This window comes from Equus quagga, chromosome 8, assembly GCF_021613505.1.
Source record: "Equus quagga isolate Etosha38 chromosome 8, UCLA_HA_Equagga_1.0, whole genome shotgun sequence".
Taxonomy (NCBI): domain Eukaryota; kingdom Metazoa; phylum Chordata; class Mammalia; order Perissodactyla; family Equidae; genus Equus; species Equus quagga.
The window spans coordinates 34,541,735-34,558,198 of record NC_060274.1 but is presented as its reverse complement, the minus strand read 5'-3'; the positions used below and the strand labels follow the sequence as shown (position 1 = coordinate 34,558,198).

Genomic DNA, 16,464 nt, shown 5'->3' with positions numbered 1-16,464 from the left:
GTGTGATTCATGCAGATTGGCTATAGATCTGCTTGACTACAGACTTGTACAAATGAAAAGAACTGAACACCTGGGAGCAAGGAGAAATAATTACTAAAGGCCAACAAACCTGTAGTCTGATCCCTGTCTCCCTCCAGACTAAGGAAACTCACCAATATTCAACACATTAAAGAATGATTATTCCGAGTGGCCCACGGCAGAGTGTTCTTACCACATACTGATTAGCCCTCCCTCGTGGCTGAGAGAACAGATTCAAAGCACCATACAATTCTTCAAGAAACAGCCAGTAGAAAAAGGTTTTCTCTGCTATCTGCATACTTTTAAAGACTGATTTTGTGTTGCCTTTAAACAGAAAAATCGAAAATCTACATCTCTAGCCTTAACTTGTACTCTGAATTCTTATTTGAAAATCTTTGTCTCTAGGTCAAGATTTCCCAGATAGATTCATCTTCAGTTTCACACGGAATCCTTTCCCAATCACAGTTCTATCTGGGCTGGTACCCTTCTTCTAGGTTCCATCATGAGTCTACCAACCGTAGACTCACCTTTGGACACTGGGGATGATAAAGTCAGCCTATCACTATATTTCTTCCTTTAGTACACATCACAGGTTAGCTCTTTCCTCTCTGTTCCCACCACCTTACATGGGATTCCTTCAACAGCCTCTGTGTGAGTGTTCTTACTGCCACTTTCTCCCTAATCTAATCCACCTGCAAACCACTGCCACAAAGACCTTTATCCATTACCAAATGTTTGCTGAGCAACTACTAAGTGGCAAACAACTGTTCTAAATACAGAAAATGCTTCAGTAAACAAAGCAGTATCTCCGTCTTTATGGAGTTTATATGCCAGCAAGGGGAGAGAGACGACAAATAAGAAAATAAATGCCACACTGAGAAGAGAGCAGGACAGTGTGACAGAATGGATGACTTCGTTGGGTTGGCTAGTCACAGACATCTTCTCCATGGTGACATTTAAACTGACTGATACCAGCATGATAAGAAGTCAGAATCTGCATCAAGATAAAGGAAATGAATCATTTCAGATAGAAGGAATAACCAGTATAAAGGTCTAAGATAGAAGAGAGCTCGTTCCATTCTGAGAACAGAAGGAGGCAAGTTTGGCTAAGCTTGGTGGGCCAGGAACTGATGGTGGAAAAGGAAGTCTGGAGCGGCTTCTGGGGAGGTTTTGCAAGGCAAGTTACAGCATTTGGATTTTATTCTAAGTGCTCTAGTAAGTGAAGGACTTTAGACAGAAAGTAACATTATCTGATTTATGTTTTTATTTAAAAAGTCACTCTGGGTACTATGAGGAAAATGGACTGTAGGAGGGTGCAAGTGGAACCAGGCAAACCAGTTGGCATATGGTGCAGTCATTTGGATGAGCGACAATGTTGGCTCAGTAGAGGGTGCCAACAGTAGAGACAGAAGAGGTCACATTTTGAAAATATTTTGCAGGTAGATTTGACAGGACTGACTTTTAGATGGCAAATGAGGCATGAGAAATACAAAACAAACAAGGAAACCAATCAAGAATGAGTCTTCATTTTTGGCCTCAGCATCTGGATATCATTTACTGATGAAGAAGAAAGCGGAAAGCAGGGTTGTGTGTGTGTTGGTGGGGAGCATGTTACATTGGATGTCCAACTGGACACAGGAGGAAGGTCACGATGTAGAACGCAAGTCACTAACTTCTGAAAGATCTCAAAACCATGATTTCCAATCCGCTCCAGAACCTGTAACAGCTCACTACTGCAGTAAGTCCAGACACTTCCATATAGCTTTTAAGGATCTTAATAGTCTAGAATCAGCTTACTCAAGCAATTTCATTTCCTATAGGCACCTTATGATCTAGCCAGGCTAATATTCTTCTGCCTTTGTCCTTGTCCCCTCCAAAACACACACACACACACACACCCAGGCACAAGCACACACTCCTGCCTCAGTGCTTCTGCTCACTTTGATCTCCAAGCCCTTTCCCTGTTATTCCCACAATCCAACCCCCGGTCATCCTTCTATCCTAAGTTCCACCCATCCTCCCAAACCCAATTCAGTCCATCTCCTCCACTCAAGGCCACAGAGCTGGTCGTGACAGCTCCAGGTCAAACTAGAAGCATCCTGACGCTTTCTAGTACACTAGTCAGAAAATAATAATGAAACGGACAACAAGCATTGATAGAGAACTTTTTTAAAACCATAATCTCCACCAAAGTGTCAAAAGCTAAACAAGAAAACAACTTCCCTTCTACTGCCACTTTGATTCCTGTTCCTATCAGTCTAGAGAGCCTGGGGGAGAAGAGTCTGGAGAAGAAACAGAGTCCTCAAGTTCACGTCCTCAAGTCCTCAAGGCCTCAAGCCACAGTGAACTCCAGATCCAATCTGGGAATCAGTCTACTCAAGGGTGTAGCGAGAGACCCAGGACAGACTCAGAACTGCCCCTTCAACTTGCCCAAAACGGATCAGCTGCCCTAAGGTCTTCCAGAAGGAAAATGAACCAAGGTGGTGTTAGGCTTCTTGAGGCCTGCCTGTCCCTGCACTCTGGACTAGGCTGGTGCCAGTCAGCTCCCTGGAGCAAGGAGGAAAAGTGGCTGCCTATGTTGGAAGTCACATAGGAAAGTGTTTTCATTATTGTTACGACTGCATGGAAGAGCTGGGTCCCCACACTCTTCTGAACGCCTAAGCACACTCTATGTTATTTTTTCTTTTAAAGACCAATACTACAGGGCAGGATAAGCTACATGTCACAGCTCCTTAGCTAAACTTTAAGTCTCCCAGAGTTTTTTATGGAGCTTGCAATAGCAGAATCAAAAGCTTGTGACCTGGCCCTCAGTAAATGTATAGACATGTAAAAAAAACAACGGATTTGGGTGATTAGAGATTTATAGAGACAGACAACAAAGGAAAAGAATTGGTATGGTGTGTAGTGAAAAACCCAGGTCAGGACTGACAATTCAAAGCAAATGGAACTAGAAATTAAATGTTAAAAAAAAGAAAACACCTTGCTTAAAGTCATGATATACAATCTTAAAGATCACATACTGTTGTGTGATCTTTTACTTTTACAACTGGGAAAACTGGTAGTCAGTGGAAAAGTGAGGATAAAAACATTAATTAATTGCTAGGCCTGGAAACTTGTCATTTGTAACATGTTACATGCAAATGTAAACAGATCCCTTCTGATGAACAGAAAGAGGGTGCAGCCCATTTGACTTCTGTTTCCATCTCCTTGGAGCAGTAAGGAAGGAGGGAAGTGAGAAGTGTGATCCCGTGAGGCCTCACCACAGCTCTACCCTACAGCTTCCCTCGCCTCCAAGCACACAGTGACATTAGTGGTTAGTCAAAGAATGCCTTAATTTTGTGCTGTCACTACAATAATTTTTAAGTGCGCTCCTCTAAAACTGCTGCTATGCTTTCCTGTTAAAAGACGCATTTCTTTTTCGTCTCGCAGTACACAGCTATTAGTTTTAGAAACTTATTACTCCTTTAAAATATACTTTAATTTAAATATTTTCTTTAATGTATACATATGGAACAAATACTAAAAAGAAACAGTCTAAATTACTGAGTAAGATCACCAGCTTGTTTGGTTTTAGGCAAAAATAAGGCATACCCACAGTGCTACATTAACAGAAGGAAAGTCTGTAAACAGAAACTTGAGTAGATTCCTGCTGCAGATTACTGTGATTCTGGGACCAATCTTATTCTCTGATATAAGTATCTGCTTTCATAAAGAGTACTGTTCCTCTATGAACATTCATGAGGAAATTAAATCAGTCCAAAGATGCTAATCATTAAGAGTCTAGAGTGGAGAACTAAAACTGCTCTTACAGATTAAAATATGAACCAGAGTTTAGATTAAGATGTTCTCTGTTTCTGTTAAAAGGCAATGTCAAAAATCATCTTCAAACAGAAATCTCAGCAACTTTTCATATTTTCTCTATTTTAATGAATTTCTTATAAAGCACCTAGTACTGTGCCTAGCAAACAGTAACCTTTTAATAATAAACAACAGCTAATAACTATTACTATCTAGGCCTTAGCAAACATTTCTTAGGAATAAATGCATTGCTGAAAAGGAAGAAAGCAGACAACCTGTGCCTGTCAGGAAAGCACTCTGGACAAGTTCCCCTACCTGCTGGTAAGGAACATAAACAGAGCCAAGACAAGACTTCGAGAGATAAAGACATATTGGGTTAAATAAAATGTGTTAATAAAATGAATTTCACCTGTATATTTTTACTTTTATTAAATAAAAGTAGCAACTGGAGAACTTAAAATTACGCGTGAGGCTTGCGTCATACTCCTGTTGGACAGGACTGGCTTAGCCAATTATTCGGCAATACAACTGCACAAACCTGACAAAATACACACAAACCTCCAAATGCCTCCAGGGCAATTTTTGGGATAAAATATGAATAAACAATGTCTTTGCAAAAAAGTGAAAAATAAACGTATGCAAAATCTTACACATGGGAATTAGAAAAGTAGATGAAACATCTAAAACATATTCCAGAAGCCCGTTACATTCTTTCAAGCAAGGATCAGCAATCTTTTTCTGAAAAGGCCCAGGGAATAAATACTTTTGCCTTTGTGGGTCAGATGGATTCTGTCACAATGACTCAGTACAAAAGCCAGCCACAGACAACATGTAAACAGGTGGGCAGGGCTGTGTTCCAATAAAACTTTACTTATAAAAACAGGTCAGCTGAAATTGGCACCCAGGCTATAGTTTGCCAACTTCTGTTACAGAGCAAAACACCATGAAATCAAATTGCAAATCCTGGACAAAGTCAGTTTTAAATTAACCAGGTTTGTTTTAAACAGTGACAGTAAAGAATAAAAGGTTCGAATTAGCTAGACAAGTGCAATGTTGCCTCATCTGGGAAAAGATGGAATCTACTAAATGAGACAGAAACGATGAGAAAAATAAGAAAATTGTCTTTTGTCTCTGGAAACAACTCTTACAAAGTCATGGAGAAAAAAACTTACATTTAACTCTATTATCCACAGTAATGTTACAAATAACAGGTCAAAGGTGACAAACAGACAGAAAGTCCTTCTGACATCAGAGATGCCTTTCTTTTCCCTTCCTTCATAGGACTCAATCCTGGCCATGAGTTGTGTAGGGTTGATGGAATGGACGTCGCGCAAAGAAGCATGAGAGCTCTGGCTCCCTGTGAGAGCGTTCTCCATGTCTTGTGGCAGGGGGTTCATCCTGGAGGAGGGTTAAAGGAGCCTTTTTCCAACTTCACCATCCCTGGAGAGAAGAGATCTTTGGGGAACAAAAGAGAGACACCATGTTAAATCAGAGCTCACCTAATACCACTGTGCTACCCCCACCACCGTGCAACTACCCCTCTAACTGAGCATCACAGTGTCTTAACTGAAGACATAAAGAGAAAGTGAAATGAGAAGCGATTTTTGATTTTATCAATCAATACTAGAAAACAGCCGTTTTGGAGAAGAACGGCAATACAGAATGCAAATTTACAGTAGTAAACGCTGAACGCAGGATGTTAACCATGACACCGTGCCTGACAACTTGCAGCAAGCCTATTGCTGAATAAGCCATGCCAGTTCCCTTGGCGTGCCAGGCAGAAAACCTCCACAATTCTGTAAGTGTCATTACCAATGGACTAGGAAAACTTTAACGAACTGTCTCGCGGAGAGTACGTAACCAGAAAGCGTAAACTAGTCATAAAAACTTATTTCCTAAAGACGAATTTGTTTCCACCAAAAAGTATCTAATAAACTGAATTTAGCATTTCTCTATCACCTCTTAATGAATAAGCACATTTCTGGGCCTCTTCTTGGAAAAGAAGGAAGCACACCCAGAAAAGTTCAGTATTATGCAAACACTCCACTGATAATTACAGAAGTTACAGCCCTAGGTGGAGATGCAAACCCCGCCCGTTCTCCGCCAAAGGCTAGGATGTGCTTCTGTAATAAAACTAAAAGATTAGTAATCTAAATGCTCTGATCTCATGGATGAGGCAAAGTCATTCAGTAAGTATGGTGGATATAGTTGTCAAATATTCCAGTTTCCCTTCCTACAGTAGTACCTCTCCCTGGATTACATACCCCTGGTTCTACTGAACTCATGAGCCTTTCTTTGGCCAACATAGTGTGGGCAGAAGTGTGTGTGCCACGTGTGTCCAGATCTTAGGAGTCAGCACATGGTTCACCATGCTCTCCTTTCCTTCTGTCACGATGACGGGCAATGTCCACATAAAGAAGAGCATTTTCCAGGTGGATAAAATAGAATTTCAAAACATTGCTAGAATTTCCCTAAAGTAATATGGCCCCATTTGGTCCTATTCACAGCCCAGAACTGTCCCTTTACATGTGACCCTCACTTCTTTCCCTTCTCACACTCAGGAAAACTCCTTTCCACATTTTCAAACAACGTGGTAATAAAAATGACATGATATTTTTGGAAGCAATTTGGTTATATGAAGCAAGATACTTTAAAATATTCATACTTCTTGATCTAGTAACTCCACTTTTGAGAATCTAAAGGAAATTCATCGTAGACCTTCAAGGCAAAAACTGATCTACATGATTAGAGGCTGGGTTAGTGATCACCTTCCAGGAAGAGGGAAAGAACAGTGACTGGGGGGGAGTGCATTTAGGGGACACGGTCAAGTTCTATTCTTGGCCTGAGTAGTGGTAACATGACTGTACTTGGTGATAATTTAATGACACAGGTAGCAGTTTCACTGGTGTATTGCCTTGAGAAAAATTCAAAATACTGTACACTAATGTTCATGTATGCACACATGAACTGTCTATGTGTTAACCTTTAATAAAAATCTCTATTAAAAAAGATTTATTATATCTACAATAACCCCAATTAGAAAACAACCTAAGTATCTAACAATAGGGGAATAATTAGATACATCCTGGTATAGTCACAGTACAGTCATTAAAATAAATGCTTATGAATGCCTGTGGTATAATAACTAGATCAAAATATGAACAGTAACCAGAATATACACATTATGTTCACAGTTCTGTAATATAAATCAAAACCAAATTTTTAAAAGAATGCACTTATGAAATATATCAAATACTAATACTGCTTATCTCTAGCTGATGAAATTTTATTTTTCCCCTCTTTTTACCTTTTTCATATTTTTCAAATTTCTTATTTTGCACACCTATTTACAACGGGAGGGACTAAATTCAAGTGGAATTTTGTTAGGGTCCCAGACAGATGTTCCAGGCCTTTAAGAGGCTCTTCCCTCCTTTTTCAGCTGATCTGGGCAACATTAGGCAACATCTCGGTCATTCAACAGGCTTCTGCAGAGTCAGCAATCAGCAAAGAACACATTTTGGAAAGCTACAATAGAGTCCACTTTCACACTTTGTAAAAGAAAATATAAAGTTCCAAAACTTGAAAGAATTTCTACATGATTTCTGTTTCAATGAGATCAATGCCGTCGTAGTGGAAGGAATACCAATGGCATATTCCCCAATACACTCACTCTTTTAAGCCTGCAAAGTACTGAATTTATCTGCCAGTCTTCTAAGAATTAATTCTGGAACAATAAGCAAAAATGAGCGAAAACAATATGTTTTCTGTGATGAAACACACATTTTGAAGTTCACAAAGTTAGCTGAGATGTTCTCTAAAACTGAACCTGGATAAATACGGGCATCTTTCTGCAACAATGCATTCCACATTAAGAAAAAGCAATCCAGATAGCTTTTAAGCCAGTCTAATAACTTATTAGCAACTATATTTAAAAATTAAATTCTTAAATCCACTAAACTGTCCAGAAAATTCAACAAATTTACAATTTAAACTGAGGACTGTTTTTAGGAAGAAATCGTTTCCAGGGTAATTAGATCATTTTCTTAGTCTCATTTGCCCCTCCTCCCTGAAGCCACTCCACATAAATAAAAAAGGACAACAAAGCAAAATATCAACCTGAGAAATCTGACACTACTGCAACATAAAAACCGACATCATACAATGGTATACATGCCCACCTTGACAAATGAGAATCACTACATTATTTCTCAGCTGAGTGCATATAACTGCTAATTAGCTAGAATTTATGGATACTTGCAATAGCTTCAATAATGAAGTCACCCAAAGCACTTGAGAGTCAAGATGAGAGCTTGACTCTCACCAGATTGAATTCTCTCTGGGACAGAGGGAAATCTTAAAGGGGAGAGAGAACTCCCTTTTAATGTGAAAGAGAAGCATACTTCCTAAAGCCCTGTTCTACTCCACAATTACAGGGCTTCATCGTAACCATGTCCTACAGAAAGACTCAGTTCAAGTGACAATTCCTTCCGGAAGACGCTCCTGAAACGCTCCCCACATTCCAACCTCCAGGCATGGTCAAGGGCTTCTCCTCCAAGCTCCCCTGGAATGTGCACTTACACTACAGCTTACCGCACTGCGCCTTAATCATCCACTTACTCGCCTGTCTCTCCCGTGAGCTGGTGTGCTCCTTGAAGGCCCCGACCTTGACTTACACACCCCTGTGTCCCCAGAGACTACTACAGGACATGGCAAACAGCTAGAACAAAACAAATATTGAGTGAATAAATTCTATCTGGCACCCAGCACAGAGATTAGCACAGAGCAGGCCCTCAAAATTCTCTGCTGAATTGAGGAGACCACAACTGTTTGTTTCGGAGGAAGAGCCTGGATATTTTCCCAGTTATAGTTTCAGAAGTACGAAATATTCAGTTCTCAGGACTGAGCTCTTCTTTGGGGTTGGCTTCAAAAAGGGTGTTAAGTATTGATTAGTTGTACACACAGGAAACTAAATCTACAATTCAGGGTTTATTCCAACCATGGGAGAAGCATGGGGGATGAGGAGCAGGGCGGAGAATTATAAAACAAAGAAAAATATTCCCTTATCTTTTTCTGGGATTTGTGTAAGGAGATAAACATCTCCTTTTGTTGTTCTGGCTTTTGTAGATGAGATTCATGTCTTAATTGTTTTATCCAGATGAATAACCGTCCTCCTCTGTACTATAATATAGGCCAGCTATTTCTACACTTATGCTGCATTAACAAACTACCCCAAAACTCAATAGTTTAAAACAATCTACATTTATTCTCGAGCTCACAGGCCTGTAGGTGGCCTGAGGTTCAGCTGATCCAGTCTGGGCTCAGCTGGGCAACTGTGCTTCTGGCTGTGGGTAGCAGAGCTTGGCTTCTAACTGTGTGTGGGGTCTAGGACTGCTCTCTGTCTGTCTTCCTCCTTAGACCAGCACGACCTGGGACATGTTCTTTTCATGGCAAATGGCAAGAGTACATCAGACAAGTTAGAGCATGTAAACACATTTAAAATATCTCTATGCATCATGTCTGCTCACATTCTATTGGCCAGTGTCTCAAAGCCAAGTTCAAAGGCAATGGAGCCGGGATGTATATTCCACCCAAAGAGGAGGATAAGATGAATATTTGCCAATTAATATTCCAATCTAGCACAGCTATCAATGTTCTAAACCAGGGGTGGACAAACTACAGCCTGCAGGTCAAATATGGCCTGCTGCCTGTTTTTGAATGCCGAGCTTTATGAGACTACCACCACACCCATTCCTATAGTCTGTGGATACTCTCATGCTAAGACAGCAGACATGAACAGTTGCAATGGAGACCATGTGGTTTGCAAAGCCTAAGATATTTAGCCTACTATGTGCATATTTCTAGTAAGAGGGACTACGGCTTTCATCAGCTTCTCAAAGGATACATGGGTGGGATTTAGAGTTATTTAGATTAGCAAAATAGAATAGGCTACTGGACTAATACTAATTTTTCCAATCCATGTTCTGATTCTGCAGTTAGCAAAAACCTGTAATTGATTCTTATTTTTCCACAGGTTGCCCTAGTGACACACCACAGCTTAGGCACAGGTGGTCCTGTCTCATGTTGGCTTACCTGAGGGCCACTTCGGCAGTGCTTACAGCACGAACACTGCTCTTTGCCTTCTTCTCTTTCCTTACTCCACACTACTAGAATTGGAGGAAAATTCTATCCCACCTATACTGCTTCCTAAATGAGAATATCTTTCCCACATGGAAAAAGCAACAACAACAGCAACAAACTGAGATCTTTCTGCTTCCAAAGAGAATTGCTCACATCTTCAGGATTCTTCCACTGCATCAGTTCCCATCGGCTGGGTGCAAAGCTGAGCTGAAACTTCAGCTCCACCTGCTTCAGCACAGAACTGATACTACTCAGATGATAAAAGCAGCTGTTTTGGAGCAGTAGCTGCTGCTGCTAGAGTTTACAGAAGTCCCACAATTTCTTATACCTTCCCAGGGGGAGTAGAGGGGACCTCTGGGCACCTACTGGTGGTGGCCAAACCAAGTCTCTCAACCCAACCACTCAGCTTCCTTCTCTCTACCACTTTTGGCAACAACCAGGACACTATATGTTCTCCTCCAAGAAAGAGTATCAGAATAACAGATACTAAAAATATTTAATTAATTAAATTATTATTAAATTATTATTATTAAATTAAATTAATTAAAAATATTTAATTCAGGGGTTGGCCCAGTGGCATAGTGCTTAAGTTCACGTGCTCCCCTTTGGTGGCCCGGGGTTCCCAGGTTTGGATCCCGGGTGCAGACTTAGCACTGCTTGTCAAGCCACGCTATGGTGATGTCCCACATAAAACAGAGGAAGACTGGCACAGATGTTAGCTCAGGGCCAATCTTCCTTACCACCCCCCCAAAAAAAATTTTAATTCAGACAGACCTTATTCATTATCTTATCCAAAGGCCTAGGAGCAGATTTGGCTTACAGAACGTTTTGTGTGGCTTTATACAGTGTTTCTAAAGATTTTGAACTAATTGCTAACATTTTAAACACTGAATTTTCATATTAAAATCCAGATTTCCAACTTCTCTTAAGAAGTTGAAAGACACAGAATTGCCAGGCCTGCATTCTCTTACCATGACGATAATATAGCCAAGAAGCTGCAGACCTCTTTGGATGGAGCACACACCCTCCACCTGGCCTCAGTCTTGACCCAGCCTGGAGGCATCTGTGTTTGCCACTCTGATCTATTCTAACTCCCTTGTTTTACAGACAAAGAACCTGAGGCCTACATGGATTATAAGGATGCATCCATCTAAAAGATGTTTCAAGATACATCTGAGAATTAAAACTCAAGTCTTGCACTTCTTTCCTCTCCATCACTCTGCCTCACCTCAGAGTCCTGGAAGGAAAAAGGAGGGACATCAGAAAGTGTTCAAATGGCCCCTGAAGTGTAGTCCTTAGATCTGAGAGTCCCTAAAGACACAGGCTGTTTCAGTTGTGCCCAATCTATCCTTGGACTGGGTTTCTCTGGGGGCAGGGAGCAGCCCGAGCTGGCTTTCCTCTTGCAAGGCCCGCCACATTATGATATCCAGTTTATGACACTAAAAGCCCTGTTTAGAGGCCCCAGTTTCCAAAATGAAACAGCTTGAAGTGGAGAATGGGAATAGTGAGGGAATAACCTAACATTTATAAACATGCCTTGCCAGAACAAGAACGAGGCATGAAAACTAAAAAGTACAGATGCTTTAAATAAAAACATGCCTCGAGAAGAGAGGGATGTGGGAAGGAACCTAATCCAGAGTATGAAAAAATGTAGTCAGATAACCCTCATATTCTAAAGGTACCAGCATGAGATGAGGAACATTCTGCAATGCCTAAGAAGACCTGGAAATCCTACGTGTCAAATTCATCCATTTATTCAAACTTTCATAAAATAAAAATTATAAGATGTTCTAAACAAAGAAGAAAGCCCTGTACTTCTTCATGTTACTGATGCTATGAGGTATGTCAATTTTACCCCGGAAAATAGAGGCCTAGCAGAACTCTGATGAAAGTGGCTTTAGAAAGACTGGCAGCGGGCAAGCTAAGTTAGGGAGTCAATGCACTTGTGCAATACTCCAGCTTCCTGGGCCGGAGAACTATCACAATGAAGCACTACAGGAAGTTTAAAAAATAATCAACATCAAGCGAACCTTTCTCTGGCAAACTGCCCACTACCATTATGTTCACACTTCAAAACAGCCTTGGCTTAAATTACCCAGTATGCTCCAAGTTTACAATGTCTAGAAAAATAGGTCTAAAATCTAGACTATAGGTTTTAATTTTAAAACACCTACACAGTACATCCAAATTAGTAGTATATGCAATAAAAATACTAGATAGAGAAATCGGGGGAAAAAATCAATTATTTCAAAGTAGTAAGTGAAAAATTCTATAAAGCATTTAAATAAAATCACCCAACCAATTGCTCAGTATCACTTCAAATAAAAAATCTTTCCTAGGGACCGGCCTGGTGGCGCAGCGGTTAAGTGCACACGTTCCGCTTCTTGGCAGCCCGGGGTTCGCCGGTTCGGATCCCGGATGCGGACATGGCACCACTTGGCAAGCCATGCTGTGGTAGGCGTCCCACATATAAAGTAGAGAAAGATGGGCACGGATGTTAGCTCAGTGCCAGGCTTCCTCAGCAAAAAGAGGAAGATTGGCAGGAGTTAGCTCAGGGCTAATCTTCCTCAAAAAAAAAAAAAATCTTTCCTGAGTCAAGATGTCAAATTTTGCCAGCAGATCCCTATTAATCTGCTAACTGAAAACAAGGGAAATGTTTAAAAAAGAGAGGAAAAAAAAGATCTGTGTGCATTTATGAAACTCTCCAAGGCTTGTTACAGATTTGCCCGTATCATCAGGGCTACAATGGGAAAGAGAAGGGGCTAATTTTGAAATAATTAAAATAATACTGCCCTCTGAAAGTTAAACTATAAAACCAACACATAATGACAGAGTAGATGTGCTCTGCCCTTAAAGAAACAAAACGGCTCACACACACACAGGCCAAGATATGAGAACAAGCTGACAGGACGTACGTTCAGACCTAAAGAGGGGAGGAGGGAATGGGCCCAACAGAAGGTGGGTGGGTCAGTGAGAAAACACAGCATCACAAGCATACGGCAGTTGTGCACAGCCTGGTGCTCTTCAAGTCGGGGCCCCTTGTCTGTTGGATTTTAAGTATCTCCAGTCCAGTGGCCAGATTATCCCTACGATTAACATGACGGCATCAGGGAATCACCAGTGCCTTTTGTCACTGAACAATTTAATTTAATGATTCCCTGCATGCCTCTCACAATCTTTTACATTCTGTGTTTCTTATTAAATGTGATATTCCATGTAGGGAAACGAAATAGACAAGTTAGCTGGAAATAAACCTTCAGTCTACATGGCTGATATGGTGTTCACTGCAGAGTCGGAGGCATGAGTCTACCCACGTGAGGAAGAGCCACTCTTCATCTGGTTCTGTAAACAGAAGCTGACAAATCAAGTTTTCTAGTCAACAAGAAAGAAGGCTGGACTCGAACCTTAATAGTCACCAATGCAATGACACTGAGAAGCTTTGAGAGGCAGATGTCTAGACGTCTCCTAAAGACCCTCAACGGCATTATGGGGTACAAAACTGCTCTTTGGGAACTTCTAGATACCAAAATTCAGAGACCATCTCGGGGATGGTTAGCCACCATAAAAATACCAGCATATTCTGTATATAGCATGCGAGTGGTAACATTCTGAAAGAGAATTATAGAAAAGTTGTATCATCACTCTAGTATTTTCAAATATCTCTTTATAAACTTATATGTAATTATCAATGATTTTTCTTAATTAGAATTATTAAGTGGATCACAGTTATCAAGTTCAAACCAAAGCTCAAACCAAAAATAACTGAACTTGACTATGCAATGGTAACACAACATTTACTTATTGTACATGACTGGCAAGTATTTGGGTATAATCACTAATTAATACCCAGTAAAAAGCAGGGGAGGGTCCATAACAGCTAAAAGATTTTCATAAGTACAAAAAAAATCAAAACCTCCAGAAGTATAATTAAGCTCTGAAGATATACCCTCTTAACCAACCAAGTATAGCTAATATTTGGATTTCTGAAAGTTGAGAAGTGTAATACATTTGAAACCAGGTTTAAGATTTATCACTCAGTATCAATGTATGTACGTCTTACCAGAAAGAACAGAAACACAAAATGCATGCTTAAAAACTAAGAAAACGAAAAAGCTAAGTAAATGATAGCTTATAATCACAATGGGAGGTTTTGATAGTTTACTATTTTCCCTATTTGGTATTTGAAAGACATAAATATGGATATAGATTATTTGAATACTATAATTAAGGTTTTTTAAAAGATTAATGATTATTTTTTTAACCCTGCAATCATAGACTATATGTTATTTTGAGAATATGATATGCCACACTTACAAAATTGATCATAAAATTATAATAAAAAATATCTAATTCAATAAGTCTTGCAACTACAAACTGTATATAGGACAATCAACGCATAAAACAGAAATTCATAACACAGTAGTATTTTCTAAAAATAATTACTGAGATAAAAATATTTAAAAATTAAAACAATTTTAGGGGCCAGCCCAGTGGCACAGCGATTAAGTTAGCACGTTCCACTCCAGTGGCCCGGGGTTCGCTGGTTCAGATCCCAGACGTGGACATGGCACCACTTCACAAGGCGTGCTGTGGCAGGCATCCCACATATAAAGTAGAGGAAGATGGGCACGGATGTTAGCTCAGGGCCTGTCTTCCTCAGCAAAAAGAGGAGGATTAGCAGCAGATGGTAGCTCAGGGCTAATCTTTCTCAAAAAAAAAAAAGTTTAATTGTTGGAAAGCTGTTAAAGTTGAGCTTATTATCAAACTCACTTCTTTAAAGTGCTTTATTTTTTCAATAAAGAATAAAATTAAAGAATTACGCATTTAAATAATAAAGTTACAAAAATCCGATGGGTAAAAATATAAAAAAGAAAAACAATGAGTGCAATTAATACATAAATCCAAAAGAAAATGATGATAACTGTTCCAAGCTGGGAGATGGGTACAGTGTGATTCACTATATTAAACTCTACTTTTGTACACAGATGACCAACCCCACAAACAAATTTAAAACATCTAAATAAACCCAAGAATTAGTCCTTCAAAAGGGCAAACAGGTAAACCTGGATTAGGGAGGGGGAGATTAAGAAAAGAATACAAGTATCATTATAGGAGAGATTATTTCAGACTTTATGCTAATTACATTCGAAAATCACAAAGAAAGTGAATATTCTAGAAATACATATATTACATCAAGAAGACACAGATGGCAGGAATAGGATAAACCACCCCCAAAAGAAAAGTGAAAAAGCTGACAAAGAATTACCTAGCAAAGGAACTAGAGTCAGATAGTATGATGGGTATTTCAAAATTTAAAATAAAAGATAAATAAAATCCTATAAACTGTTCCATAATAGTAAAAAGAAAGGAAAGCTAGCCTATCATTAAATAAAGCTAGTGTAATACTGACATTATCTGACCAAGAACACACAAGAACAAAAGAACACAAGCATAAACTAATCCCACCTAGTAACATATTATTATATAACACTGACTACCTTATTTTAAATAATAACAAAATCAATAGCTTCCTTACACTGAGACTGAGTCAGGCATAGTGCTGAGTATTTAACTAGCGTCATTTACAACAGCTCCCACAAGTAGGACCCATGTATTAGAATGCATTTCTGAAACATCACACAAGTAAGTCAAAATTCACATAAATAAAAAAACTAAACCTAACAGGAAGGCAGATATTTCTGTCTACCCATTAAAATGTTTCACTGAGCCAGCCCTGGTGGCCTAGGGGTTAAAGTTCGGTGCGTTCCACTTTGGCCACCAGGGTTTGGTTCCCGGGTGTGGAACCACACCACTCGTCTGCCAGTAGCCATGCTGGGGTGGCAACTCACATAAAGAACTAGACGCACCTACAACTAGAATATACAACTATGTACTGGGGCTTTGAGGAGGAAACAAAATGAGAGAGAGAGAGGAAAATTGGCAACAGATGTTAGCTCAGGGCAAATCTTTCCCAGCAAAAAAAACAAAGAAAAGTTTCACTGCATTTCAAAAAGCACACATGAACACAACTTATAATTCATATAGGCCAAAAAGCTTTGAAATTATGTACATTTTGACGGGATTTGAATTTGAGGGGACAGGCATCATTTCAAACTTTGTGGGACTCTTCATTTCTACATAGACACCACTGCCTTCCACTTTCTTTAAAATGTGGTTCTCTCGGGTCTCTTATCCTCCAGGTTTTGAAAGAGACATAGGGAAATACATCAGTGATATAAGAAAAACACCTGTGTAAGCTGAAAGGCGATTGGCACCCAGCAGTCAGCATCGGGGAGACAGGAATAAGAGGCAAACAGAAGAAGCAAGCATGCCCAATCTTCAGGGACCATACATGGGGACACAGAGGGCACACTGCTGATTTATCAGTAGAAGCCAGAAATTTGAACTCTAACAGGAAATTTCCTAAATATGAAGCATTAGTTCGAGTACAAGAAATAAAAGCACCGATGGTCAAGGAAAACTCATTACCTGTAAGCCATCACACGGCCT

General features: G+C 39.8%; 1 protein-coding gene across 2 annotated transcripts in view; it reads right to left on the bottom strand.

The window, feature by feature from the left end:
• STARD3NL (STARD3 N-terminal like) overlaps positions 1-16,464 on the bottom strand; it is a 50,931-nt gene that overhangs the window by 19,332 nt on the left and 15,135 nt on the right. For both annotated transcript variants that reach the window (XM_046669224.1, XM_046669225.1), the window contains exon 2: positions 4,989-5,271. In XM_046669224.1, coding sequence (XP_046525180.1) covers positions 4,989-5,213 — 225 coding nt within the window. In that variant the 5' untranslated portion in view covers positions 5,214-5,271. The remainder of the gene's footprint in view (positions 1-4,988; positions 5,272-16,464) is intronic.